Source organism: Crassostrea angulata, chromosome 9 (genome assembly GCF_025612915.1).
Source record: "Crassostrea angulata isolate pt1a10 chromosome 9, ASM2561291v2, whole genome shotgun sequence".
Lineage (NCBI taxonomy): Eukaryota > Metazoa > Mollusca > Bivalvia > Ostreida > Ostreidae > Magallana > Magallana angulata.
In genome coordinates this window covers 4,191,021-4,214,748 of record NC_069119.1, presented here as the reverse complement: position 1 = coordinate 4,214,748, position 23,728 = coordinate 4,191,021, and the positions used below count along the sequence as shown (strand labels likewise).

General features: G+C 34.5%; 3 protein-coding genes across 5 annotated transcripts; all 3 read left to right on the top strand.

The window, feature by feature from the left end:
* Positions 1-353: 353 nt before the first annotated feature.
* LOC128162071 (tripartite motif-containing protein 75-like) lies at positions 354-5,792 on the top strand. Of its 3 annotated transcripts, none has more exons than XM_052825261.1 (7): positions 354-488; positions 610-663; positions 1,516-1,596; positions 3,359-3,438; positions 3,727-3,878; positions 4,348-4,369; positions 4,980-5,792. In XM_052825261.1, exons 1-7 carry the CDS (start codon positions 406-408, stop codon positions 4,985-4,987), a joined length of 480 nt encoding a protein of 159 aa, XP_052681221.1. In that variant the 5' UTR covers positions 354-405; the 3' UTR covers positions 4,988-5,792. The 3 variants fall into 3 exon arrangements, with proteins under 3 accessions (XP_052681221.1, XP_052681220.1, XP_052681222.1); XM_052825260.1 differs by having other exon boundaries at positions 4,348-4,409; XM_052825262.1 differs by lacking the exon at positions 1,516-1,596 and having other exon boundaries at positions 4,348-4,409.
* Positions 5,793-13,103: 7,311 nt separating this feature from the next.
* On the top strand, positions 13,104-16,736 carry LOC128163258 (uncharacterized). The gene is made up of 4 exons (XM_052826800.1): positions 13,104-13,113; positions 13,341-13,414; positions 16,277-16,639; positions 16,728-16,736. Exons 1-4 carry the CDS (start codon positions 13,104-13,106, stop codon positions 16,734-16,736), a joined length of 456 nt encoding a protein of 151 aa, XP_052682760.1.
* On the top strand, positions 16,669-23,600 carry LOC128163842 (uncharacterized). Its single transcript, XM_052827511.1, has 6 exons — positions 16,669-16,786; positions 17,245-17,345; positions 17,932-17,988; positions 18,691-18,721; positions 19,932-19,991; positions 22,092-23,600. The coding sequence occupies exons 1-6, from the start codon at positions 16,741-16,743 to the stop codon at positions 22,166-22,168; spliced, it is 372 nt and encodes a 123-aa protein (XP_052683471.1). The 5' UTR covers positions 16,669-16,740; the 3' UTR covers positions 22,169-23,600.
* The last annotated feature ends 128 nt before the right edge of the window (positions 23,601-23,728 follow it).

The window sequence follows — 23,728 nt, the reverse complement described above, 5'->3', positions numbered from 1 at the left end:
ACAAAATGTATGTTATTATATTTTGCAAAGACATGCTACTAACATCAACTTATCACATTCAAACATAGCATAATTTTGATTGGAGAGAGAGAGAGAGAGAGAGAGAGAGAGAGAGAGAGAGAGAGAGAGAGAGAGAGAGAGAGAGAGAGAGAGAGAGAGAGAGAGAGAGAGATCTGGCGATAAAGAGATTTCTATATCTCTCTTGTGTCTACTCTGGTTCTATATATCTAACATTGCGTAAGTAATTGCCAAACATTGAATTAGATTATTTTATTTTCTCAAAACGCATTTTACCCAACTCTTCTTCTCTTGTACGACTTGTCTACTTTCACCGAGCGCTCTTCAGTGATTGAAGATCGCATTATCGCGGGAAAATTTAGATCGAGGAAAAATAATAGAGAGAAGATGGATTCATCGTTGAAATCTCCAGAAGCAATGTTAATTACAGCATTACAAAGTCTGAACAAAAATTTCGAATGCTCAATTTGGTAATATGTTTTGCTAATGATGAAAATGGGATGTGTCAGATAAATAACGTAAAAGTGAACATGGTGAAATCAGCAAACAAGCCAACTGCCATTTGTCATTGTCATTTGATTTCTATTACAGTTTAAGCCCGTTAACGGATCCGATTATAACAAGATGCGAACATCCTTTCTGTAGGTAAGGTTTACTACTTACAAAGTATTGCATCCTTTTAAGTCTCATGGAATGATCGTTCAACAGGTTGGAATTACCAATCCCCAAAATTGGATATAATAGCCCAAAATGAAAGTTTTTGATTTGATATATTTTTTATTCTTTAATCCACATTAATTTATATCAAATACAACAACTTTTGATCAGCAAGTTCTCCTTTAAGGAATGAGGTTATAGTTTGTAAGTTTGATCGCCAAAAAGACTGATCGATCAATCTCTGTAAATGTACGATTGCATAAAAAGTTGTGTACCAATAGTTGTTACATTTCATCTATTTGAATGCGGATTTACCATATTTAACTAAAAAAAGTCTGATTTCTTTTTCACCTCAAACTTATTCTCCATTTGGGATATCCCATTTAGGCGTTTGGTCCTAACCTGCTCAGCATGCACAGCATCTTCGCTAGCCAAGGGTTGGATCAAAAACTCTTGGCTAGCTTGCACAGTTCATATGAAAGAATTCATGTCAAAAAAATTGTTTGTTTTTAAAACACTTAACAGTTTATGAATAATGAGAATATTAAAAATTTGTTATAAGTTTTAAATTGCAGTCATTGGCAGGGTATTTATCTAAAGTGACGGACAGACAGTTGGTAAAAGCAACGGACCATTTAAAGATTTAGGGTTCAGAGGTTCAAATCCCAGTCTGTTCTGTTAATATTATTTCTTCCATTCTGTTACAAACTATTCATTCAAAAAAAGATGGATAAGATTTTGCCATGTTCAAATGTGACTGTTTGTAATGTATATATAATAGAGTTCTTAAATGTCCTCTCAAACCATGCAGTTTTTAAGGGTGTTTTATTCCTCTTGTAGAGGGTGCATAAACTCGTATTTGAAATCCAGCCGTACACCTTCTGTACCCTGTCCCATGTGTCAGAGGCCAGTCAATAAGAGGTTTGTTTTAACGTCATTCTGTGTAAATTAGAGGATTATAAATTATACATGTGTTATCTGTGTTGGTAAGAGGTTTGTTATAACCTCACTCTGTGGAAACCAACTGTAACATTATCAAAATTCTGGTATTGACATATACCGTAAACAAAATTTTATTCATGTGTGAAAAATATTTGCGAGGTTTGCGAGAGCCTTGTCCCCACTAAACAGTTTTGCTGTAAGGATGTATAACAGTCCAAGTGTAAATAAAGTTTGATCGCGAGAAAAAATTGTCGCAAACCAGTTTATCTCTGTTAAATTGTGAAATAGAATTGTTGCGAATAAAAGTTGGTGAACAGTACATTATCAGAAACATTTGTTAGGAGGCTCGGATGTCAACAAATTTACCATCAGATTCGCCTAAAATTTCAAAGATGGTTTGTTAAGCTATCAACTAATATTTTTATCTTTAACATTTAAACATTTCTCTATATATCTATACAGAGCTCTTCTTTTCAAGGAGATTAATATTGACGTGACATCTAAAAATGGCCACAACCATCCAGCCGTCTTAAACCTCCACTCATTGACAATTAGATTTCTGAGAGTAAATTCTATTCATTTAGAGTTCAAAAGGGTACCTACAAGGGTCAAAGTACACATAGTCACATACTCTGTATATAGAAAGATATCATTACCCTGTACCCGGTACATAGAATTACCGAAATACCCGGTGAAAACACAGAAATACCCTTCAAAAACACCAAAATGCCCATTATTACGCCATAAAGAGTGAATGTCTAGTATTTTATATAGATAGTTATTGTATTTAAAGTTAATTTTTTGAATAAATCAGCCGATTTTCGTGGTTATTGATTAAAATGCACTTCCATGAAAGATAACTCTTTCATTACATTTAGTTTTTAACGTGCTGATAAAAACCAAATGTAACTAAATATTTTTATTAATTTATTTCTTGTAAATAACCATAATTAAATTTATTTTGAATAATTCATTTAAACTGGACATAAATGTTTTCATCTCATTAGTTAACAGGCTATTGCCGTGACCAATTATCCACTCACAATAGAAAGGAGCAATTCTGGTAGAAAAAGGAATATTTATAGTATTATCATGTCAAATTATTATATGATATTAAAAACTAAAAGCTGATAAACTGTTATTTTCAATTCTTAGTTATTTTATTCTGGGAATAAAATTTCACACCTCTATTCGAGTGAAAAGCAATTCATGCAAGAGTTATCTGTCTTAACCCAATGTCTACACATGAAAAAAATCTCTATTTAACATTATCAAACTGAAAATTGGGGAAATACATTTAAACACTTAGATTCAAACTATGATATTAAATATTTGTGCTCAAATGAGGCATTTCGGTTTTTTTGAAGGGCATTTCGGTAAATGACGGGTATTTCGGTAATTCTAAATACCCCCCTGTACCATATGAAAAAAGCTGACCCTTTCAGTCAGAGAAAATTCCTAATGAACAATTTCAAGCACAATTTTTCCAATGTGGTAAGTTGATGTGAAATCCATGTGTGCTATGAAGGGCTATAGTTACTGTGTAAGATGCAATTTACCATATTTTAATACAATGAAAATCTTGCAGTGTCATTATTTTTCTTTCCTATCCTGTAATCTTAATTCAACCTCACATTTGACAAGCTGATTCATGATACATTTTACCACTGAAATATGTGAATGTATTAAAATTAGATTCATACAGTAAAAAATGCTCAATGTAAAAGTTTTTTTTTTGTAGGAGCATTAGAGAGAGTGCCATGCTAAGATGCATAGAAGATTCTATAAAAGCAATACTGGGTTCAGACATGAAGATCAAAGGTACACTCTGGCTCTTCAAAGGCTATTAAATTCTGTTTTGCCTGTTTAGTGTCTAAGAATAACAATGATACTGTGTATCGCAGGAGTTTAATCTACCTCCTTTTTACGACTAGAATTTAATATATGTTGGCCACGTATAAAGCCATGGCTCCTTTGGGGTCTCTAATGTCTTAAAGTCTTTGAATTTCACTTGGTCTTTGAAGTTGTGTAGGAAAGTGTGTATGAACTAAGTGGGGTATTTACTATTGGACCTCCCTAGACAACTCTTGTGTCTGTTTGCTTTTATAGACTCCCCCTCGTCCTCCCCCGAACCATCCTCTTCAACCGGTCTTACAGCGAGAGAGCCTCTTATGCTGGTGAAAGTCACACAAAAGGAAGGTCAAGGTCATGGCAAGAGAAGACTAGAGTCAGACTCAGAATCTGATACAGAGGAATACACTGTAAGTGGTTTATGAAAACATATGTAAACTTACTCAACTCTTATTATAAAACATATTGGGTGAGGTTGAAATTCCACGTTACAATATGATTTTTATCATTAAGCAAAAGAAATATAAAGAAAATTTGTCCTAAAAAGTGACATTGATATGTAAGTTATCTAGTAAATGTTATTCATCCGAGTCATACCTCACCTATATACATGTATTACATTGTAATACTAAAGAGTAAAGGGTATGTTTTGGCCTTGAATGTAATTTAAGGTCAGAGGTCAGTGTCAAAGGCAGATCTCTTCTATATCAGAGAAATATATATCTCTCTCCCCCCCCCTCTCCCCCTCTCTCTCTCTCTCTCTCTGAGAAGGAGAGTCTTTTATCCTTTTCTGGGAACATTAAAGGTGCTCAACTTTGATGGTGTATATTGTAATTTTTTTTATAGAAATAAATAATGAAATCTGGTTGATTTTTTCAGAGAAAGAAGATATGCACACTGGGTATGCAATGAGAGAGGGAGAGAGACAGAATGTATCAAAGGTTTGACAAATTTCATGATTTTCATTGTTTAAGATGGAAATAAGATATCATTTGTAAAGTTGCATAAGATGACACACAGTTCTGATGAGATGTTACTCTAAACACCATGATCTGGTACCAACTGCATGTCATGTCTTGGTGGAGCTTTAAAAAATGTTTGCCACATTCCTGATCAAAGCTGTCATCCTTTCTTTTAACTTTTGGCTGCATGATCTCTAAAGTCCTGTAAACCAGGTTCTGTATGCACTCCAATATACTGTAAAATTATTAGATTTCGTTTGGGATCAATTTTCGTGGAATTTATGGGTACCTCTCAACCACTCACGAAATTTTGTCCCCACAAACATATAGAACTTCAGCAATCCACAAAAATTTACCCCACAAATTTTAATGATTCCACTGTAGTTTGTTTTGCAACAACAGGTTGAGAACTGACAAGTAACAATTTCTGCAAGCAAATGGCCATTATTTTTTTTTCCATACAGAAATTATCCCTGGTCTGTGGTAATACATGTAAATATCCACCATCTAATCTTGCTGATATTTACTGTCGTACAAACTTTTTAATAGGTAACTGAAACACACAGCTGCGGACTTTGCAAGGTTCGACGACAAGCATCATCACAGACCCTGGTGCCTGACTGCTTCAAGTTTTGGAGAAATCTGCAAGCTTGTGTCACAAGGAAATATCACAAAACTGTCAACATCAGCTGTTTTTTAAGAGTGCAAGCAGTGGCATTAAAACTATGAGTCAAAGGCACTAAAGTTATTTGAGTCAAGATACAGCTGTAAAACAAGACTAGTTAGGTTATATACCTTGTACATGTATATTAAAATCTGAAAGTGCCACACCAGATGCATTTGATATTGTATTAAAGAAGCTCAAATTAACCATCAGATCTACCTAAATTTTTAAGACATTATTTGTTTAATACCCATAATAAAAATGCCTAAATCTTGACTTTTAAATCTGGGTATTTCCTATATATTTTTTTAGAGCTCTCCTTCTCAAAAATGTTAAATACAGTCTAAAAATGACCATCGAGTCCTCTTAAGAATGTCCTGTGAAAGCTAAATGTACATAATCAAAAGAAAATGAGAACTTTTTTCTTAGCAAAGATATCAGATTTTAAAAATGTTGATTGTGATATAAGTTATTTAAGGAGACTGGGTAATAATTATTTACTAATTAGATTTGCTGTAAAAATTTTGGTATGATTTATACAGCCAAAACTATTATTACTAAAAAAAAAAAAAGTTCCAAAGAATTTACTGGTACCAATGTGTATGCTATAATCGCTGTCAGTAAATTGTTTGGTTCAAGTTGGAAATCAATAAATAGTGTTCAAACACATCTTTAAATATGCCAATCTTCTTTGTTCATGTTAAAGCTGACATGAATTCATAAAAGCATTTGGTCGCCATATTAGTTTCGATCGCTCCTCTACTGCCACTTGGGTATATATATCGGTTGAGAAAGTTACGGTCGGTTGCTTTCCGATCGAGGCATTCAGGTTGCACGGACTTATAAATGCATGAACTACACATTGTAGTGAAATGTTTGTAGTAAAGAATAAAGAAAACAACAATCAATGAAATACAAAGTATGTTCATTCTGTGAAAGGATTTTCCAGATAACTTTATCATTTTGCACATACAGTGCTGCCTCACAACGCATTCACATCGAACACGTGTGTCTTTCATACAGAGTGAATAACGTCTGCGTCTTTTTAATAAACCCCGGCGGCACTACATCGAACACAGTAGATAAATGAAAGTAAATCCAAGAAAATGACAATGTAACATCGTTTCCATCCGTTCCACCGTTTCTAAAATCCATACGATCATTGACATTGCTCGATCTGCCGCAGTGTGTTGTTTGCGCATGTGCGATGTTATAACATATACAGGAAAACGGTCCACAAGTATCGAGGAATTTTATAACTATCTGCGCCTGGATTTCAGCCTGTCTTGTTTCATCGTGTATTGGATATATCTTGCCAGTGCAGTGGTTGTCATTTTATTTTTCTACAAAACGCGTTTCTACACGTCTTTTCGTCCAAGGCAACGTGTTCGGGTGCATGAAATACCTGAATGCGGTGAAGCATGAATAGTGCTCTCAGCTTATATAGGGGGTGTGTAGCGATGAGCAGAACAATAGAATTCGACAACAAATATGGCGGTAGTCGGAGATAAAAGGGAAATAATGCGTATTTATGAATTCATGTCAGCTTTAATCTATCTGATGTGAATATCTTTACTTCATAGCATGATATAAGAATTGTGTTTTGTTCAAAATATTTGTTGGAATAAAATACCGGTACATACACTGATACAAGATGTTTTTCAATCTTTTATACACATATTTTGGAATATTTTTGGGGGGCAAGATCATGATTCGAATTGATATTTATCAAAATTTATTTTCATTTTCAATGAATACAGTGTTTTTCATGATTTGCAAAATTTTTATGTTGGGTTGAAAACCGAGATATACGATGGGTACAGTTCTTAGTTATGCAAATAAAGCTTGTGCCATGCTTTTTTTTTAATACCGGTAAATAGGTTATGTTTCAGTTTTTGCAATTTACTTTTGAATATAGTTTTTTTTTTGAAGTTTGCTCTTCAGGAGTGGGAAATTTTGAACTCAAGTGTGACCATTTCTTTAAGATTTACAAAATTGATTGATGTGACAACAAAGAAGGTCTATCTTGTCTGTTATATGGTTCTTCATTAGAGCTCCGCGCTGCATTTGACAGATTAACTTGCGACAAAGTCTTTATTGTTCCTGACCATGTACCAAAATTATGCATGACCATTTCAACTAATTTGAATTTTTGACAGGTATTAAGTTGAACCATTTTGTACCCTGTAGTTTATGATTCCAGATAAGTAATGATTATTTTTTCATCTTGAGTTTTTCTTTCGTAAAATGCAGCAAGCCCTGGTCTGAACATATGGAATATATATTCTCTGAGGGCATCCAGTAGTGATTAGTTATTTCTCTTGGCTCAATCTGGCCCATACTCTACCCACATAAATCCGTGACAGGACAAAAATATCTAGGTCAAAGGTCAAGGCCGTATAACTCATCTGTGGAAAAAGCTTTGTATGGACAAAACATTCTCCTCTTGGTCCTATCTGGCTCATACCTCACAAACAAGTGGTAAAGGGTGTGTTTGATCCCGAAATCAAGTTTCTACGTCAAATATCAAGGTTTGAGTAGACCCCTGCGTAAAGTCTTTGTTTGGACCGGTTCTTCCTCCCGTTTGCCGCATCTTCCCTGTACTAAGGCCAGAGAAGTGTGCTTGTTGGATGAAGGATGTAAAGTGAACTTGAACTTAACTTCTAAGGCAGAGGTTAATTAAGTCGTCTTTTAATACACCTCATGGTGACCATTTGAGATCAAAGGGTCACCATATGCATGTCGATAACGTATGCCGATTCTTATGACAAATTATGATTACTGGTAGCTTGAGATTGGAGTTGGATTGAAGAAGAATCTAAAGAATAAAAAAGACAAAATATTTCATCAAACCTCAAATTCCAAATGCGGACGGATTTAGTGCGTCGTGTCTTAAAATTTGATGTATTTGGGATTTTTACCATTCATTTTTCACGCTGTCCAAAAATGTGCAGAATCCAGTTTATAAAAAAATATTTTTCAACTAATGATTCAGAAACAAAACCAATGGCGGCAATAGTTTTGTTTCATTAGTAGAAAACTATTGGATAATTTCTATTGCTACCAGGATTTAAAATATTGGACCATTAATTTATTGTGTCTATGAAATGTGGTCTTTATACATGTACATTCTAAATGTACCGGCTTTTGAAAGAAGAGGAGTCGGAGATTGGTGCTAATAATTCAACAATCCTTTTGAAAAACAGAGCTAAAGTTCTTCTATGAACAGAAAGATCGAATACTAAGTTTTTAAAAAAAATCAGATACCATATAGCCATTCACAAAATAAACTTCTTGCATAAAATATTTCTTTTGAAAAAAAAACCGGCTTTATATAAACTCTGACAATACAGGCAAATGATAAAAAAAAAATACAGAAATATGTTGAGAATAGTACTGTGCTTTCAATTTTCGTTTATGAAAATCACAGTTACAATATGATACATTGATTATTGTCCAAAGATATGTTAACTCAAAGTTGTATTTCAAAACACCTTTATTTTGTGGATCAAATCAAAAACGAAATTCAAGAAAATTGGCATCCATTTTACTTACAAGTACAAAAACTGCCGAAACATTAATTCTCCTGCCGTAAAAGAATTTTCATTTTGACCAATAGTTTGATGTAGGTTCCTGACATGATGATATGTTATGTTATTTATTTGGAAAAATAATACGAAACATACATCTCTCTCTCTCTCTCTCTCTCTCTCTCTCTCTCTCTCTCTTTCTCTCCACCACTGCTAAGCGCATGCAACGTATCACCAAAAAGTGGACCATTTTTATTTTTGTATAATTCATAAGTCATGAAATAGCAACGCAACAAATCAATAGTTTAAATTAAAAATTTTCAACCGGGTCCTTTTTTTTTTAGCGTTTGGTAAATTGATTGACGTACCGCTAACTGTATTCCGGATTAAAATCGTGAAGTAAAATAATTTTTTTTTCATTACGAGAAAAGATCGAAATAACGAGATAAAAATTCATTTAAAAAAAGACTTACTATCATTTTAAATAGTTTTTATTGGACCTCGTTGGGATTTCGTACTTATTTAACTTCTTCGGGTTTTTGCACGTGGGGAAACATTCTGCTGTCATTGCGCGCGCGGGGAATTTAGTTTGTAGGAGTGATACAATGTCTTCACCTCGGCATTCACAAAAAATAGAAATATCTATTTATGTCAATGATGCGGGGTCTCCGTCAACGACAGGTGAGTACATCAAAGGTTACCTCTGCCACCCGTTTATTCCATAGCCATTGATCAGCTGTTGATCGAATGGCATCTATAGATGGGAGTTGGGTTGATCGCCGAACCCCTCCCCCCCCCCCCCCCCAACTGAAAAATTATGATTGTTTCAATTGCCATAGTGAATAAAATTACCGAAAATTGCCTCTGAACCCCTGGCAAACAAAATGATTTCCTCGACATCTCTATCCTGGAAAAAGTTTCAAGACCCACGCTTTAGAACAGGCCCCCTTATCTCACATTCCCCCTCCCGATTTCTTGATCTAACTTAATCTAACAGTGGGTTGTATTGAACAAATACATGTAAGTACCGCTGACCATGCAATGAAGACTTAATTAAAGGCTCCTAAGACATACTTTATTCCAGTTATAGAAATACAGGGATAAAACCCTGGGAATATATAATGAATGCTTATCAGCATAAAACTTTTATTGATAACTTTTATTAAAAGTTATCAATATTAACAATTTTTTTCATCATGATATATTCAAAATATAAATAAATATGGCTAAATCACAGCACATAGTTTACTGTTTTAACTATTGGCAAAGAGGATATCTCTGATATCAAAAGAATAATTTCAAGGTCCTGAAAGAGTTATTCCCCTTCACCACAATTGACACTGCAGAAATATGTTGTAAATGGTAATCATTGTACATGATATTTAGTTATTGATGTAAAATATAAAACTTTTAATGTACATGTAACACCATTTTTGAATTACCAAATTTTAATTTCTAAATACAAACAATACATATTGCCACAAAATGGTAGAAAAAAGAAAGAAATGTTTCAATTGGTATTTCAAGTATATAAAGCTATATTTATTTTCTTTCCCCCTATTACATTGCATTGATTGATTTGAGCGATATTTACGCATAACACAGAAGACCCAATCACCAAATCTGTTGCGAATTAATACATTCAGTCTCCCTTCATTATTTCTTGATGAGCATGACTGACTCTCCTCGCGACAAACCCGATTACAAACAGATATTAAACTTACGCTGATTATTATTTCATTGATGTAAATATTTTTCAACAGTTAAATATATCAATCGATTAATTTCTTAGTATACCAAAAGTAAATTCATCTAATTACAGAATGAAAAATAAAATTGTGTTATTAGAATCTAATTTTTGTCAGCATAATTCAGGTGTTCCAATGGCTCTTCTGTTAATTGCACATTACTCATTGAATAAGGCAGAGATTTTTAAAAAATAAATAATGTTTGCGAAAAGGAATAAATGCTATAAAACGTAAATATAAGCATTGAATCATTATTTTTTGAAAGATGTGGTCTCATTTAAGCTGCAACGGTGTGTGCAAACAAATTTTCATAACGCGCAAGCGCACGTTATTCAATTTGTATGCACACACTGTTGCAGTTATGAGACCACATGTTTCAAAACATAATGATTCAATGCTTAATCTTAAAATTATGCAATTTTATTTCAATGCAGTTACAGTAAAACTCGGTTATAGCGAAGTCTGAGGGACCAATGGATTTACTTTGTTATATCCGTAATTCGTTATATCCATAAAATGAATTTGTAATATTAACTATTGCGAATTCACTTTATACATTCTCTCATCAGACTATAATTTTAGTTAACTGAGGCTTAAAATAAAAATACATTACTTTGATACCTTTAAAAATCGGATTGGGAATTGAAAAATAATTATGAAAATAAATTCCTTCAAACTGTTATGTTAAATGGTAGTGCAAACCTTTTAACTGTAAAGAAATTCATTGTAAAGGTGTTAAATTTCGTTATTATTCACCTCTACGGGACTCAAAATGAGTTCGCTATATCATTAATTAATTATATCCGAATTCGTTATAACCATAAAATTTTGCTAAGATTTGTTAAAAATTTTACCGGGGACTCAAAAAAAACTTCATCATATCCGAGAATTCGCTATATCCCTGTTTGTACTAAACAAGTTTTACTGTAAAAGTTTCCAAATTGGACAGTGTGAAATCCCTGTTTCAGTATCGGTTGTCACGTGATGTTGCAAGCTAAGTGAAAACCAATATTATTTGCTACAACTTTATTTTTATGATTTACTGGAAAAAAACTAATGTTCATGATAACCAATGTTTGCAATCAATATGTAAATTATTATGAATAGGTTACAAAAGATATTTGATGATTAGTTCGCAGCGAGAAATATTGGCTATAACAGGGTCATCACGTAAATTTCTCACAGGGGAATTCGAGTTGGTTTACAGTATTTTAGTCTGTATACAGACAAAATGTTGACACAATTTTAAGTATGGCCATCAGTTTCATATTGATGCTCAGCTGGTAGTGGGTCAACACATTCAGAGATGAAAAACAAAATTTCATAATGCTTTGATTGTTACATCTTGAAATGTGAAAAGTTTTGAGAGTTTTCATTTGTCATGAACCAGTGTGTAAGAGAGAGAGAGAGAGAGAGAGAGAGAGAGAGAGAGAGAGAGAGTTTTCATGTATGAATCTGAGTGTGCATATATGAGGGAGAGAAGAGAGTTTTTATTTTTAGTGAATCAGTGTGCATGTGAGAGAGAGAGAGCTAGCTACTGAGGAAGAGTTTTCATTCCTCATATAAAAATATGAAGAGAGTTTTCATTTCTCATGAATCTGAGTAAGAGAGAGAGAGTTCATTCTTTTCTCATGAGTTAGTGCATGTGAGAGAGAGAAAGAAAGAGGGACAGAGGAGAGTTTTCATCTGTGCACATAAGAGACAGATAGATAGGAGAAAAAAGTTTTAATTCATCTAATTTAGTTTTTGAGAAAAGGAAACAGAGTGGAAGCAAGTTTTTATTTCATATGAATTAGAATTAAGAGGAGAGATTGTGAGAGATCTAGAGAGAGGGAATGAACTAGGAAAGAGGAAAAGGACATTTTCATTTCTCATGAATGAGTGTGCATGTGAGAGAAAAGGTTTCCAAGAGAGAGAGAGAGATTAAGAGAGTGTTTTCATGTATGAATGTGTTTGCACATGAGAGAGGGAAAAGAGAGTATTTATTTTTTATGAATCAATATGCATGATAGAGACAGGAAGAATTTTCATTTCTCATATGAAAAAAATGATGAGAGATAGTTTTCATTTCTCATGGATCTGTGCATGTGAGAGATTATGAAGAGGAGAGAGAAATAGAGAGAGAGAGTTCATTTCTCATGGGTTAGTGCATGTGAGAGAGAGAAGGAGAGAAAGTTTTCATCTGTGCACATGAGAGATATATGGATAGGAGAGAACAGTTTTAATTCATCTAATTTAGTTTTTGAGAAAAGGAAAAAGAGTGGAAGCAAGTTTTTATTTCATATGAATCAGAATTAGGAGGAGAGATTGTGAGACATCTAGAGAGAGAAAGAAGGAAAGAGGGAAAGGACATTTTCATTTCTCATGAACGAGTGTGCATGTTAGAGAGAAAGCTTTCTTATGTGAATCTGTGTGCACATGAGAGAAAGAGAGATCAGTTCATTCCATTTTTTCTTACTTGGAAAGAGAGAATATTTTAGTTACAAATCTTTAGCCTGTTTTTACATTAAAAGAACAGTTAATGCATTCTTAGGAAGAGTATAAAGCCCTCTGAGAATTGCATATTACAGATTTAGAATGAATCTAAATTTTACTGCTCTAAAATTATAGATTTCATTGTCCCTGTTGCAGGAAAGGGAGGGGGGGGGCATCATTACATATTTTAGATTTTTTTTTTCCTCCTGGGGCTAAGGGTTATCGTTGATTCATTCGCGGGCTGTAAAGTCTATGCATGAGATATGGTACTCAGGTGACTGTTTAGGCATGAAAGCCTCTTGTTTTTTTTGCATCTGTCACTTTATGTAATTTAAAAAGTTTCTAGTAAGTTAACAAACTTTACCAAAGATATAATTTCTGCGTATTGTCATTTTTGCAGTTTGAAAGTATCGGAAATTGTGGCGTAATATTAGGTCATTGGTGCCCTTGCTGACCATTCTGTTCAATAGTTTTATTTTGTTTTTTGAAACAGACCCAAGGCCAGATAAACCTCCGGTAGTCATCAAGGTCAAGGGCACAGCCAAGAGAAAACTGGAATTCGCCCAAGTGAGTAAAAGTGGTTTATGAAAAAAAAAATTTAATCTGCTATAACTCATTTTTTAACCCAATTATTGTAGGTTCCTAATTATATGCAAGGAATTAATATCGCATAAAATTGCTAGATGCACCCTTTGCAGATTTAAAAACTCGTCATTATTTTTAAGAGTTGAGATTTGCAAGAAATAAGGATAAATTTGAGCTCGGCGTTCACGATTTTATATTCAAAACAGCAAGATCATGGAACTAAGATGTTAGTCTCGTGTATTATAAGGAATTCAGTGAATAGTAATATGAATAAAATTTTCTTAACAATAAAACGCTTTCTTTGGTGATTCATGTGCAATATGAAGGTAGAGACAATTTAAGGGTTTTGTAAATTTTTTCTTCAACCTTCATAACCCTCATGAATCATCAAAGAAAGCATTTAACTGTTTAATATATGTATATCTTAATTAATTAATGAATTGATCATAATGAGTAAGTAAAGTAAATAAATTATGAATCACAATCAGTTTTCTTAAGAAATAGAGGAGAATTTTATTCATAGATGTAAAATGACTATATAATTCCAAAGTTAATTTAGTTGAATTTCTCCTTGTAAGTAGTTGGGGCCTTACGGACTGTGAGTATCGGCCTGCTAGCTCGATCAGTGGCAGAGCTCCTGACTAAATATTAGCAGGGGTCCCGGGTTTGATTCACACTCCAGCCACATATCTACATTAGACAGTAAACATGTATTCTTTTATATTTCTTCAATCTGCTACTTGACTCCAGTAAATAAAGTGTTCCCTGACTTAAAGTTTTAAGTCCATTAATCCAATCACTGTCTCCTTTGCATGCTCCTTTCATTGATGTGTCTGTCACCTTCCTGTTGGTCATCTTTCTTTGATGATATCTAGTACTTGAAATGAACAAACGATGAAATCGATCTTTCTGATCATTTTAGGGAATCTCAAAGACGTCCCCAAATCAAAGGATTGAAATCAGGTAGAGAGAGAGAGAGAATGGTACAATGTATGTTTTACAGAATTAAATGATTTTTAAATGATCTATCAATGTCTGTAAGAAATTTCTCTCTTTTTCAGTAATGTCCGGATCAAACATCAAACATCTAGTGCTGGCCCAATCCGCATTATAGGTAAACAATTAGTAATCAGGTAATTGTCTGTCACATTAGAAGAATGTAATTGGTCAAAGAATCATATACCCGGTACATGTCATTGACATTTTGGTTCAAATTGGGAAAATAAAATGTGTCTGATATATCAACTGATCTTTTAACTGGGACTCAAACCCAGGATATCTGGCATGCCAGGCTAGTGTTTGGGCCACTCAACTAGTGTGATCTGATCTGACACCATTACATAGTCACACATCTGTTAACCATACAGTGAAATAGTCCCTTTCATAGCATAAATTTGTTCTTGAGTTCTTCGAGTACAAAAATGAAAAAATCATGTTCCCAGGGAAAATGTTTAAGTTTTATGTGTTAATGGGCACTATATGTAACAGGGACATGAACCCAAGACCTCTGACACAGGACCAAGGCTCCAACCATGCAATTAGTGAGATCCGATAAATTAAGTGACAGTAACACACCTCTTAACCAGGTGACACTTTTCTGCCCCCATTCCAATAAGGGTGGGCATTAATTGCTGCTGTCTTTTTGTCTGTCTGTCAGTCAACTTCAACCAACTCTTTTTGTTCAATTTTTTTTTTGCACTGATACTGAAATAAAATTTGGTACACAGATTAACATAACAATATCTACCTTCGATTATGGAACGATCAAGCAATTTTTGACAGAGTTATGCCCCTTAAACTAAGAAAATTTCCAATTATTTGCAGTTTTTGTTCATTTTTGTAGAGGTTACACACTCTGACAATGTACGCCCAAGGGAGGGGGCACAAGTGTTTCACAAACATCTCTTGTTTTAAAGAATCCAATGGCCAGTTTCAATCAAATTTAACACAAAACATCCTTGGGTGAAGCTGGGCTTTCAATTTTGTTCAAAAAACGGGATAGGTCTGCTCCAATTAAAACAGAAGTAAGTTAGTGTATAAGATTATAGCATATTGTTCGGGTCAGATGGGGGGGGGGGGGGGGGTGGGGGGGGGGGGAATGAGGTCACAAAGGGAATTTGTACATTGCCATCTTTGAAGATATGTTGCTCTCGGACTCTTAAACTGGCCACAAGTTATCATTTTAGCTTTGCTATTGAGTACTTCAATACACTCAGGGGTTTTGCATATGCAACAAAGCTAACTTTATGATACCCATATTAGTCTTGAGGGCTGACACTGATTCCACAGGGCTGATTTTGATCTGCAGGGCTGATACTAATCCGTATCGCACCCCTCCTGGAACTCCTCTGATTTTTTCCACTTCAGAATTAGGTACAAATTTAAAGCAATGATCCATAGGTCACAAAAAACTGTCTGACATAATTCACACGTTCTTATGTCTTCATTGAATTAAGGCATAGAACAAGTCTTCAATATGTTATCACTATATTAAGTTTTTTATAAATATAATATTTCATACCATTTATAATGAATACCAATTATATACCCTGTAACAGCTGTTGACCAATAACAGATATAAGGCCTTCTGCCCTCTGGCTGAAATTAGTGTAATATGAAAAAAAGGTACGTATTATTCTCTATTTATTAATATTGCCTTCAATAACCGTGTAAGTATATTCAAGCTTGAAAATTTATACATGTACCTACATCTTTATACAAAAATTTTCATCTAAAAGAGATCGACAAAGCATAAAGCCCCTTAATGTTTTTTACCATATGACTCGGTGTTGTATGAGGCCCTTGCTGGGTGGTCTGTTTCTCCAATTTCTGTTGTTTTTTCAGAAACCTCCTCTTCCTCCGCTGGACCCTGCTCTTCCTCCGCTGGACCCTGCTCTTCCTCCGCTGGACCCTGCTCTTACTCCGCTAGACCCTCCTCTTCCTCCGCTGGACCCTCCTCTTCCTCCGCTAGACCCTGCTCTTCCTCTGCTGGACCCTGCTCTTCCTCCGCTAGACCCTCCTCTTCATCCATTGGACCCTGCTCTTCCTCCGCTAGACCCTCCTCTTTCTCCGCTGGACCCTGCTCTTCCTCCGCTGGACCCTGCTCTTCTTCCGCTAGACCCTCCTCTTCCTCCGCTGGACCCTGCTCTTCCTCCGCTAGACCCTCCTCTTCCTCCGCTAGACCCTCCTCTTCCTCCGCTGGACCATGTTCTTCCTCTGCTGGACCCTGCTCTTCCTCTGCTGGACCCTCCTCTTCCTCTGCTAGACCCTTCTCTTCCTTATCTTTTTTTCCCAGGAATGTTAAGAGGATGGCCTCTAGGCCGGAGATCCTGTCAGCCCAGAACTATCTTAGAGGTATTAAATTGTGTTCTTTGTACCAACACTGTTATGTACCACTATAACCATATGCCTTTAGACTCTAAAAATGTGATACTAATTATAACATTCACTCATGTGTGGATCCAGAAAACTTTTCCATTTATGAGGGGGAAGGGGGCATAATTTCAGTAATTTTACTATGTAAATTTTAGAAATTTGAGTTTTCCAGGGAGGAGGGTGCAGTTCTTCCTAGACCCATGCATGATACACTGAAAATGTTAAATTCATGTAACACATGTTTACAATTTATAAATGAAAATGCATGTCATGATCATAAGTAAATTGTATTTTAGGTAAATAGTATTACAATTTTTTTTGTTACAAGTAATAATTGAATATTATTTTTTTTGATTAGTAAAAATCTGTTTCCCTATCGATCTTTGATTCTGTTTGATTGTGATATAGATCTAGGTAATTTGTACTTTATGTTACAGTTGTTAAACAGATATTGTTGGATCGGTCAAGCTGCCCCCAACAACACTCCCCTTTGATCAGAAAGAGGTGTCCTGGCGGTAAAAGGCCGCTATCCTCAGATGTATGTTTCTACTGTAAAGTATTACTGTAAAGTATATAATAGTATGACTCAATCCAAAAAACTGATTAAAGCAATTGTTTTTGGCACCAAATCTGACACTTCAAGTGATTGAGTGGTCACTGATCACTCGTCTGTACATCTACTTTGATCAGTCCGTGGCTACTGGACAAGTCCAACCCTTTGGATCAAGTTAATTTATGATAAATATCTAACTTATGTAAGTTGCACCTATAAATCAGACCTTAAACTTTCCCTTGATTTTCTTCTTTAGAAAAAAATACTTAATAATGAATTGTAAAATTTATTACCAATATCAGTGTTTGATTTATGTCGTGAACCGCCACCACATATCAAACATTAAACAGAATACAGCAAAACCAAGACCATATCAGTGTAACGTTTTGTTAAATGTGGAGATGTTAAAATGGTTACTAATTACTTTACCTTCAATGTTGAGATGTTGACATAAATAAAAAGCGATGTGTCGTTATCAAATGGTTATTAAGCAAAACAGATATCCTATGGCTACCTAAATATTGCAGTACTATCCCATAATTTAACACAGTTCAGTTATTTTGAATTGTAGGAGCAGTCCGACAATGAGGATGACAATTCTGAAGTGAAGTCTTCCAGTTCTTGTGAGGTCAGATATTGAATCAATTGTTTTTTCTTTTCCTATGGGAAGATTTCTTATGACCAGAGAGTTTGTCTTGATTTTGTCCCAGGGTCATTTTGGGCAAGTTCAAGGTCACTTGAAGGAAAAGTGCAAAATTTTGTCTGGTCCATATTTTTCTTATGGAGAAACATTTGATTCAGAAGTTCCTACTCCACACTTAGGACTGCTAATGACCTGAGGATGTGTTGTCATGAACCCTGGGTCAGTTGTGCAAGTTCAAGGTCATTTGTTCTAAAAATGCATAAACTTGTAGCTTTTAATAGAAATGAATAAGATTTAGATATGATTTTAGATTAATTCTGAAAATTCAGCCAAGGCAGACCTTAAGCGTACCCAGAGAGCTGACCCGAGTTTGGTTGAGGTCTGCTTCATGTAAGATTGTGTCTTGTTGGTACTGTATTAAGTACCCTTTATTGGGTAATTTTTGTGATGATTTAATATTTGCAAAATATTCAGTACACTGAAATTACATCCAGTGTTGTTTGCCATTAGATTTTTTTTGATAAATTGCGAAAATGACTGACCTAAATAAAAAAAATACACATTTTTTCCCATTGTCGCAAACTTTTTGACACACAAAAAAATCCGAATATACAGTATCTGATGTGTGCATTTTATTATTTGTTTTATAATTCTATTTCCAACTCTATCATTATCTGATTATTTCAGGGAACTTCCAAAATAAAGAAGGAACCAGAAGGTAAATTATGACAGAGAATTAACAGTCTTTTTCCCTCTTCCACTCTCCTTCACCCACCCTTTATCTTATATATATCACAACCTAACAAGCTGTTTTCTACACTCGCCTCAAAGTCCTAAGGACTTTAATTAAATACAACAGGCTGAGACATTGAATTGTGCATTTTCAGAAAAATTGTTCCAAATTACTGTGTACAGGGTTATTTTCACCTCGTGTAATTTTCGCCCTTCTTGACTTGCAAACAGTTTTGCCTGGTCCTAAATTTGCCCAGGCAATGTTGTGTTTGAAGAGAGATAAGTAAATACATTGTTTATTGCCCATTAAATGACAACAAGAGCGAAATGGGCAATTATAAAGCAGGGGCGAATTCAATGGTTCGCCTTTTTGAAACTAGACTAAGTGTACAATTTGAGTTGTGACCAATGGACATACAGTCTGTTATTCTGAAACCCCAAATAAATGTGCCTCTCTATAGAGTTACACTGCCCCTAGAATCAAGTTATATATAGCGCCTCTCTTTACTGTAGTATATAATCACATTATTATTACTAAGTGCCTCTCTTTAAAGTAATGGCCCTTTAATCATGTTAAAATGCCCTTTTTTACAGCATTGTTTCTACAATCACATTATAGTGCCTCTTTTTACAGTATTGCCCTTATGATAACATTATAATAATGCATCCCTTTACAGTATTGCCCTTACAATCATATTTAAGTGCCTCTCTTTACAATAGTGTCCTTAATATAATGACGTTATTATAACTAAGTGCCTTTCTTTACAGTATTGCCCCTGTAATCACATTATTGTGCCTCTCGATCTTTACAGTACTGCCCCTATGATCACGTTATTATTACTAGTAGTAAGTGCCTCTCTTTACAGAAATAGCCCTTTAATCATGTTATAATGCCTCTTTTTACAGTATTGCCTCTATAATTAAGTTATAATAGTGCCTCTTTTTACAGTATTGCCTCTATAATTAAGTTATAATAGTGCCTCTTTTTACAGTATTGCCTCTATAATTAAGTTATAATAGTGCCTCTTTTTACAGTATTGCCTCTATAATTAAGTTATGATAGTGCCTCTGTTTACAGTATTGCCAGGGCTATAATTAAGTTATAATAGTGCCTCTTTTTACAGTATTGCCCTATAATCATGTTACAGTGCCTTTCAGTATTGCCCTATAATCACACTATATCCCTCTCTTTACAGTATTTCCCAAACAAGAGATGGATGAGGGAGCTGATTCAGGGTCTGATGTTGAAATAATTGGTATATCATCTTCTGCCATTTATGTTTATGTTTCTCCCTTATAAAAGCCTTAAATTCTTTTAATTAAAGTAACCTGATGGTTTTTTAAAACTCAATTTAAGGTAACTTTTCTCCCTTAATGCAAAAAAGGTTGAATTTTTTAGCTCACCTGAGCCAAAGGCTCAAGTGAGCTCTTCTGATCACAATTTGTCCGTTGTCTGTCGTTGTCGTCGTTGTCGTCGTTGTCGTTGTTAACTTTTCACATTTTCATCTTCTTCTCAAGAACCACTGGACAGATTTCAACCAAATTTGGCACAAAGCACCACTAGGTGAAGGGGATTCAAGTTTGTTAAAATGAAGTGCCACGCCCTTTTTAAAGGGGAGATAATTGAGAATTATTAAAAATTTGTTGGTATTTTTCAAAAATCTTCTTCTCAAAAACTATTCAGCCGGAAAAGCTTAAACTTGTGTGGAGGCATCCTCAGGTAGTGTAGATTCACGTTTGTTCAAATCATGGTCCCCGGGGGTAGGGAGAGGCCACAAGAGAGGGATCAAGTTTTACACAGGAATATATAGAGAAAATCTTTAAAAATCTTCTTCTCAAAAACTATTAGGCCAGAAGAGCTCAAATTAAAATGGGAGCATCCTCAGGTAGTGTAGATTCAAGTTTGTTCAAATCATGGTTCCCGGGGGTAGGTTGGGGCCACAATTGGGGGATCAAGTTGTACATAGGAATATATGGAGAAAATCTTTAAAAATCTTCTTCTCAAAAACTATTAGGCCAGAAAAGCTCAAATTTAAATGGAAGCATCCTCAGGAAGTGTAGATTCAAAATTGTTCAAATCATGGTTCCCGGGGGTAGGGTGGGGCCACAATTGGGGGATCAAGTTTTACATAGGAATATATAGAGAAAATCTTTAAGAATCTTCTTCTCAAAAACTATTAGGCCAGAAAAGCTGAAATTAAATTGGAAGCATGCTCAGGAAATGTAGATTTAAGTTTGTTCAAATCATGGTTCCTGGGGGTAGGATGGGGCCACAATTGGGGGATCAAGTTTAACATAGGAATATATAGAGAAAATCTTTAAAATCTTCTTCTCAAAAACTACTAGGCCAGGAAAGCTCAACTTTGAGTGGAAGCATCGGCAGGTAGTGTAGATTCAAGTTTGTTCAAATCATGGTCCCCGGGGGTAGGATGGGGCCACAATAGGGGGATCATGTTTTAAATAGGATTATATAGAGAAAATCTTTAAAAATCCTCTTCTCAAAAACTATTTGGCCAGAAAAGCTCAAATTAAAATGGAAGCATCCTCAGGTAGTGTAGATTCAAGTCTTTTCAAATCATGATCCCCGGGGGTAGGGTGGGGCCACAATTGGGGGATAAGGTTTTACATAGGAATATATATAGAGAAAATCTTTAAAAATCTTATTCTCAAAATCTATTAGGCCAGATAGGCTCAAATTAAAATGGAAGCATCCTCAGGTAGTGTAGATTCACGTTTTTTCAAATCATAGTCCCCGGGGGTAGGGTGGGGCCACAATTGGGGGATCAATTTTTACATAAGAGTATATATAGAGAAAATCTTTTTAAAAATTTCTTTTAATAACTATGTGGCCAAGAAATCTCAAATTGGCATGTAACCATCCTCAGATAATGTAGATTCAAGTTTGTTCAAATCATGGTTCCTTGGGGTAGGGTGGGGCCACAATGGGGGATACATTTTTATATATAGAGAAAGTCTTCTTCTCAGAAGTATTAGGCCAGGAAAGTCCAAATTTGAGTGGAGGCATCCCTAGATCATATAGATTCAAGTTTGTTTAAATAATAGTCCAGGGGTAGGGTGAGGCCACAATGGGGTGTGAAATTTTACTTAGGAATATATAGAGAAAATCTTTCAAAATCTTCTTTTTAAAGACTATTTGGCCAGAAAAGCTAAAAATTTTTTTTAGCAAGATCTACTGTACTCAGTTGTCAAGATATTTTGATACTGTAATGCTAATTTGATCAGAATTAAGGCAATTGTTGCTCAGGTGAGCGATGTGGCCCCTGGGCCTCTTGTTTATTCTAGCAATCTTTCTGGAATCTTTAAATTCTATCAGTTACGCCCTGGTCAATTTGTAGGTGAAGAGTGGCCAAACAAATGTCAAGTGAAAAAGGAAAAGGTGCATGTGTCGTCCCAGACCCAGACAGATGACTGAGTCTATCAAACCTATTCAATGACATCAGTTCTACCTTAATTTGAAAATTTTATAATATAGAAAATGTTGCACTTCTGATCCAGTCAACAAGCCAGTGTAAAAACAACTTGGTCCTAAAGCAGTGAAGTACCATCATTACATTTTTTTACAGTTCCCTCTCTCTCTCTCTCTCTCATAATTTGGAACAATTTGAAATGATTAATGTTTTGCATATGTTATATGTACTCTATTTATCAGGCTTGAGATTGTTATTGTTCTTTTGCTCATCATCCATATCCTTAGTAATTGAATATCTGTTGATTTTATATACCTCCAACATGTCAAGTTCCTACAGTGATGTAGACAGGCCCGTCAATTACATGTACCAATTCATGTATCTCTTGTAGATTTTATTTCTATTGTTTAGAAATCCATAGATAAAATTAGTCTACAGTGTATATATGTTATATACTTGTGATCCAAGTATTACAGCAGCATTTTTGAAACTGCATTGAACTATGTTGGGAGTATATCAATATTTAGTGTACTGGTACATGTGCTGTGTTCATATATGAACGAGCTTATATTTCTCTATTTTTGAGAAAGTAATAAGTACATTTATAAGTGAAATTAGTCTTTGTAATGTAGTCTTAGTTTTACAGTGACCAACAGCAGTAACAGTTTGTACCCTATGTTCACTGTCCATTTGAAGTCTTTTACAGATTGTTGAAGTGTGTGCAGGAGTTGAAATGAATGAGTGATTTTGTATTTATGAATCAATGGAGAAAAATTTGTACTACAAATAGATGATTTTAGTACCTATATACAGTGTTTTGGATGAATTATACCATGATGTTTTGTACATCAATTTCTTTTATTTTTTATTTCTTCTTAATTTACAACAAAGATATTTGTTACTGTTGTTACTACTTTATGAAGAATAAAATGTAAAATTTAATACGTTTATTCGTGTATTGTTTTTATTATTTTTTTTTATATCCCATTTTTATAATAAAGGTAGCTTGAAACTTAAATTTCTATGGACCCCTTTGATTTAATGATTAACTTTCTGGAGACTTAATATGCAACAAAGTCTTGTTTTCAATCTGATTAATCTAAATTATCCATAAATTACATTACACTGCCATTAATTGTAATGTAAAATTTGTGGCATTACACATCACTAGCATTACTTTGAAAGCATGAAATGCATTGCAATACATTACATGTACCATTACATTTAGCATTACCTCAAGTCTATCTATAATACAGATCCCTGCAATAACACAAAGTGCAAAGAGATCTGACAACAACCCAGGTCATCTAATTGAACTTCAAATTAACCAATTGGATCTCAAGTTATGCTTTTCCTTAAGTGATCTTTAAAATTAAGTTATAGCTGACTTGTTAACAATTCCATGTATTGTTATTGATTGATATATTTATCTTCATGCAAATAATTTTAATATAATGACATTGCGGAGCATGGCCTCCAATTGGTCATTCTCAGATCTTTCTGCAGTTTTGTAGAGATTTGTAATCAGATTGCATTTTCACCTTGAGAAGAGTTTTCCTTTTATA